Raw genomic sequence first — 6,000 nt, 5'->3', positions numbered from 1 at the left:
ACCAGTCCAAGGAAAGAGCAGAACCCGACACTGGCAAACACTCAGGAAAAATCCTCCTATACATCGTTTTGGGGCTTTCGATGACTGACAACACGGATGTTAGTGTGTGTGTTTTTGAACGAAGGCGGTGTTTATGGTTGTGAATATTTTGAAACGCAGCTCTTGAAACCTGTAAGATCACACATGATCTAAAATATTATTTGTTTGCCTCGAGAAAGAAAAAAACATCGTTTCATTTTAAACCATGGTTGTGGATACACATCTCGCGGATATTTTAGGACATGTAAATACATGGATGATTCCAGAATTGTCGGTAAGTGCGGCACCATTAAAAGTAACGTTAATGGTTTGGGAACACATTTGTTATTAAATTTCTCCTGTACGTGTAAATATAGAATCTAACGCATGAGTATTTTGTTTTTAAACGAGTCTTATTGCGTTTTCGTGGTGCGAAGAGCAACACTGTCACATTTACATTGAGTATTTTAATACTCCGAGACTGTAAGCGAGAGCCATGATGGCCAAACACTGTCCTAATGATGACCTGAGTAAGATCCCAGACGAGGAACTGGTCAGGTGGAGCAAAGAAGACTTGATCAGGAGACTGAGGAGGGTTGATGGTGAGAAGATGAGCCTGATGCTGGAGCATAGCAACATGATGAAGGATGTCAACCGCAGTCTGCAGGTGCACCTCCACGAGATTCGCAATCTCAAGGAGATCAACCAGAAACTGCAAGACGACAACCAGGAGCTCAGGGAACTCTGCTGCTTTCTGGACGACGACCGGCAGAAAGGTAAGAAGCTGTCTCGGGAATGGCAGAGGTTTGGGAAGTTCACGGCGAGCTCCGTATGGAAGGAGGTGAGCACCTATCAGCAGAAGCTCAAGGAGCTGGAGATCAACCAGGAAAACGTTCTGCGGGAGAACGCAGAGCTGAAAGACATCATTCTCATGTTGGACGAGGACAGGAATGGAGCTGGATCGAGGAGTTCTATTGACAGCCAGTCCAGCCTGAGCAACCTGAACGGAGGATCGGGCACTGTAAGAGATGTTGGCGATGGGAGCAGCACATCCAGCGGTGGAAGCGCTGGCAGTCCAGATCATCATCATAACCATATCCACAAGACTGTAGAAGCGAAGATTGGCACTGTGAGAAGATCAATGGATGATCTGTCGGCCCCGCATCATCACAGGAGCATCCCCGCTGGACTTAATGGTGAGTGTAGATTCATATCTCTGCTGCCGCCATTTTTGAAAACCTTTGATATCAGTATTGCTATGGCTTTTAGTGCATGTCTTTTATCTCTGAGGCTGTTTATGTGTCACCCAGGAGTTGTTCAAAGTAACTTCTATCAGATATGTGACCGTGGACCACAAAACCAGTCATATAAGGGTTTACATTTTGAAAATTGTGATTTATACAATATTTGAAAACCGAATAAACTTTCCCTCGATGGTTTAAGATACAGCTTTTTCGAAATTTGTTATCTGACCCTGCTAAAAAATCCAGCTTAAACCAGCCTAGGCTGGTTTTAGCTGGTCGACCAGGCTGGTTTTAGAGGGGTTTTGGCCACTTCCAGGTTGTTTTCCAGCCATTTCTAGCATGGTCTTAGCTGGTCAGGCTGGAAAAGGACCAGCTAAATCCAGCTAAAACCAGCTTGACCAGCCTGGTTTAAGCTGAACATAGCTGGTTTTGGCTGGGCTCCCAGCCTGCTAGGCTGGTCAAGCTGGTTTTAGCTGGTCATCTCCCAGGCTGACCAACTAAGACCAGGCTGGAAATGGCTGGAAACCAGCCTGGAAGTGGCCAAAACCCCTCTAAAACCAGCCTGGTTGACCAGCTAAAACCAGCCAACCAGCCTAGGCTGGTTTAAGCTGGATTTTTCAGCAGGGAGGGTCTTAACATTGACACAATTCACTTTAAAAATGTAATGTTATTCAAAATATGTTTTGAATCTATTAAATAAGATAACTCCTTGAGATGAACCAGGGGGGTCCCTCAAACAAAGCACCCCTACTGAAAAAAACAGCTTAAACCAGCATAAGCTGGTTGGCTGGTTTTAGCTGGACAACCAGGCTGGCTTTAGAGGGGTTTTGGCCACTTCCAGGCTGGTTTCCAGGCATTTCCAGCCTGGTCTGGTCAGGCTGGGAGATGACCAGCTAAAACCAGCTTGACCAGCCTAGCCAAGCTGGTTTAAGCTGGACATAGCTGGTTTTGGCTGATCATTTTCCAGCCTTTTTTAGGTACACTCAGATTTGTCTTTAAGAAAAAAAAAAACTTGTACAAACTCTTATGCCTCACCTTGCACTCGTGTTCAGTATTTTCACTTATAAAATGCTGCATGGAATAAGAATGACCCACTAGTTATATATAAAGCTGCATTAAAATTCCCACACATCCCAACACAACAGTCTTTGGACTTGCTGCATCACAGACATCAATATTTTAACAATTTATAAAAAATTAATCACTTTCTGGCCATCAGTTATTAGGTATGGATGCATTTATTATTGCGATCGTAATAAATCGCTTTGTAAATGTTTATTATTACCATTTGATGAGTCTCTATACAGTTTGATGGGGATCCAGAAGCCACTTCACGTGATGTCACACTTAACAAGCGGATATGAACTCAAAAACTCAGACTCATTTTCTAAAACTATTTTTTGTAAATGTGAAGTAACAAAGTCATGTGCAGCTGGGTTGGTATGACTTCCTCAGAAGATTCACAGGCATGTTATATACTTCAGTTCTTGTCTCACTCATGTTTCTTTATTCGGCTTTTTTATGACTCTATTGACTCGATATGACTCACTATTGTTTAATGAGGAATGTGGAAATTCATGACTGGCAGATTTTCTGCCTGAGTATCATGCACTCCAGAGTCGAACAACCAAGAGGACCTGTCACTCTCACAGAGCCGTAACCTGCAATTGCATTTGTTTAGCCCTTTAATTCAGCCATGGGTTAATTAACGTCCTACATGCTCTGACAGAACAGATGGCACGTTTTGTTTGAGGACACCATCTTGTGATTCATAGCTCTTGCACATACCGGCAAAGCAAGTTTTAAAAGAGCAACACTTCTTACACTGATCAGTACATTAGTGTCAACATTTCAAGTGGCCAAAGTTTCAGTTGTTTAAAACTATTGAATATTAAACTTGTTTGATTTATTTTAACTGTTGACTACTCTTAAGTTATACTGAAGATTAGGGGTGTAACTGATCACGGTTGATCCGTGATTCGTGTGGATTCTGTGGTTCAGAATTCTCCAACTCATCATCTGTTCCAGATAGGGCTGCTCGATTATGGGAAAAATCATAATCACGATTATTTTGGTCATAATTGTAATCACGATTATTCAAAACGATTATCAGTTGAAGTCATAATTATTCATCCTTCTGTGAATTTATTTTTATATATAAATATTTCACAGTTGATGTTTAACAGAGGGTTTTTTTTTTACAGTATTTCCTATAATATTTTTTTCTTCTGGAGAAAGCCTTATTTGTTTTGTTTCAGCTAGAATAAAAGCAGGTTTGAATATTTTGAAACTTATTTTAATAGCTCGATATTATTAGCCCCTTTAAGCAATATATATGTTTGATTGCAGAAGAAACTACTGTTAAACAATGACTTGTCTATTTACCCTAATTAAGCCTTTAAATGTCACTGTAAGCTGAATACTAGTAACTTGAAAAACATCTTGTAAAATATAATGTACTGTCATCATAGCAAAGATAAAAGAAATCAGTTATTAGAAATGAGTTATTAAATCTGTTGTTTAAACTGTGCTTTTACTATTTTACTGTATATTTTAGTGAATCACCTAAATATGAACTCAAATAAGTCTTACAAACTTGAAATAAAATAATCATCTTCATTGATCCTGCCACCTTAAAGCTCTCTTAACAATTTAAGTTAAAGAACTATTTTATTAAATAATTATAAAATGGTTTTATTATTATAATATAAATTTATATATTATATATAATAATATATAATATATATATTTATATAATTATAATATATATTTTATTTCCTGTCTAGCAGTTTAAAGGCTACCTGCTCTTTCTGGGAAACTTCTACATCGCTCACTTATTTTACCTTTTGTTCTATTCAACACAATCTTTTTGGATTAAAATGCTTTTTTGAAAATGCTTTCATTATCCAAAATAATCTCATTTATTAAGACCTAATCAAAACACCTTGTTTTGCTTTTTACATTGGAAATGTTTATATCTATAAATGTACATGTAAACCCTTTTTTAGCATATTCAAACAGTATTGGCCTAAAGATTGGTGTTTAGCTCCTTGAATTTATGCTGATTGCTTTGTATTTAATAGACCGGTTCGTTTTTATGTTTATATTAACCTCTCATTTCCTCTTATTTCTCTCATGCATTTGTTATATATTTTATTCATAATTCTCCCTTATTGTTTAAAAAGGAACTACAGTTTGTAGAGACTGTGTTCTGTTTTATTTGTAAATGTTTTATTGTTGTTATCAATAAAAATAACAAAAAATATATGATGACGCCATGTGATGGGTCATCATGACTGCAGCAACTTTGAGTCCCGAAGTGTCCAGCTGTCCGTCTTGACGGCTCCGTTTTCAACTCCGCCCCCGCCTGCGCTCGGCTAATCTCGTTGATCACCGGCTGCAGCTGAGCTTCATGTTGAACGCACCTAAAGAGTTTTGACACGTGTACAACTGGAAAGGGGGCGGTACGTGATGGAATAATCGTTTATCTCGATTAATGGTTTTTCATAATCGTTAAAAGCCAAAATCGAAATCGGATTTTCGATTAATTGCACAGCCCTAGTTCCAGATTGTATTTCCTGTAAAGACAAAGCTGACTTTTGTGGAGGATTTGATCCATTCCTAGACATGTCAGTATATTCTTTATAAATACTTTGCTTCTTATTATTTGTTCATAAGAATGTTTTGCTTTGAGTATGAATATAAACAAAACAAACAGAATAAACCCTATCGTATGGCGCACTGTTTATGTCGTATAAATTGGTTAAAGTTCGTATAAAGTGGTTAAAATTTTTACTTGCCCTGCCAAAATTTTCACTCGTCCCACAACAACAACAAAAAACAAACAAGTTAATAGCTATTTCTTAGCCACATATTTTAAAAACTGGCATTGTGCAACATTGTGGCATTATGTTTCACTTTTACTGAATACATCATAATAGAATGATTAAAACACAGTCATTCTAAATGTTATAATAATAACCACACTACGGTGCAATTTGCGGGCTTTGCAAAGGATTAAGTTTTAAAGTTCTACCTGAGCTTGTTTTACAGGTTCACTTGGTCACCTAATGGTTCATCGATTTTACTACCCACCGACACACTATAGTAAAACATCTGTCATGAGCGGACAGCAGAGCACATACCACAGAAAGCTCGATTTTTCTTCTTTTACACATTTTTAATATCTGTGATTGATAAACTGTATAATATGCCTCAATAAGCTATGTGCCATTATTCCCCATCAAACATGTTATAACTTATCAAATTATTGCATGTTAGGATTAAACCTAAGCCAAAGTATCAATCATAACTCAGAGCAACAAATATGATTCCATATAACTGGTAGGGGTGCATTAAAATGTGATTTGAATGGCAATAAATATTTGAATGAATAATCACATCATGTTGCTGGTTACATAAGATTTTGTGGTTTAATAACTTTAATTTGATCATTTGTGCAGCTCTAACAATGTTTCTAAAGCTATAACGGAGATAACTGTACTGTAGTAATTACTTGCTACTTAAATACATAGCCGCAGACTTTTAGACTGATTTGGGACCAATATTACAACACATTACCTTGGGAAACCTAAACAAGAGTTTTCTAGGGCTGCACGATACTAGGAAAATATGCAATATTGTTGTTGAGGAAGAAAATTATATTTTTAATTAGCGTTACAACATGTTTAACAATCATAAGTGTAATAGTTACAGTCATAATAAAAATAAGCACATA

At 37.4% G+C, this 6,000-nt stretch overlaps 1 protein-coding gene across 8 annotated transcripts in view; it reads left to right on the top strand.

Moving 5' to 3' along the window:
- The window catches only part of ccdc85cb (coiled-coil domain containing 85C, b), a 73,234-nt gene continuing 67,234 nt past the window's right edge, over window positions 1-6,000 (top strand). For 2 of the 8 annotated variants that reach the window (XR_012395463.1, XM_005160350.6), the window contains exon 1: window positions 1-1,214. Coding sequence is in view for 3 of the 8 variants with exons in the window: in XM_005160350.6 (XP_005160407.1) it covers window positions 515-1,214 (700 nt within the window). In the remaining 5 variants the exon portion in view is untranslated. 8 annotated transcript variants of the gene reach the window in all.

The sequence above is a fragment of the Danio rerio genome, chromosome 20 (assembly GCF_049306965.1).
Source record: "Danio rerio strain Tuebingen ecotype United States chromosome 20, GRCz12tu, whole genome shotgun sequence".
Taxonomy (NCBI): Eukaryota; Metazoa; Chordata; class Actinopteri; order Cypriniformes; family Danionidae; genus Danio; species Danio rerio.
Note: the sequence above shows the minus strand (reverse complement) of the source record. Positions and strands in the feature narration are given on the sequence as shown.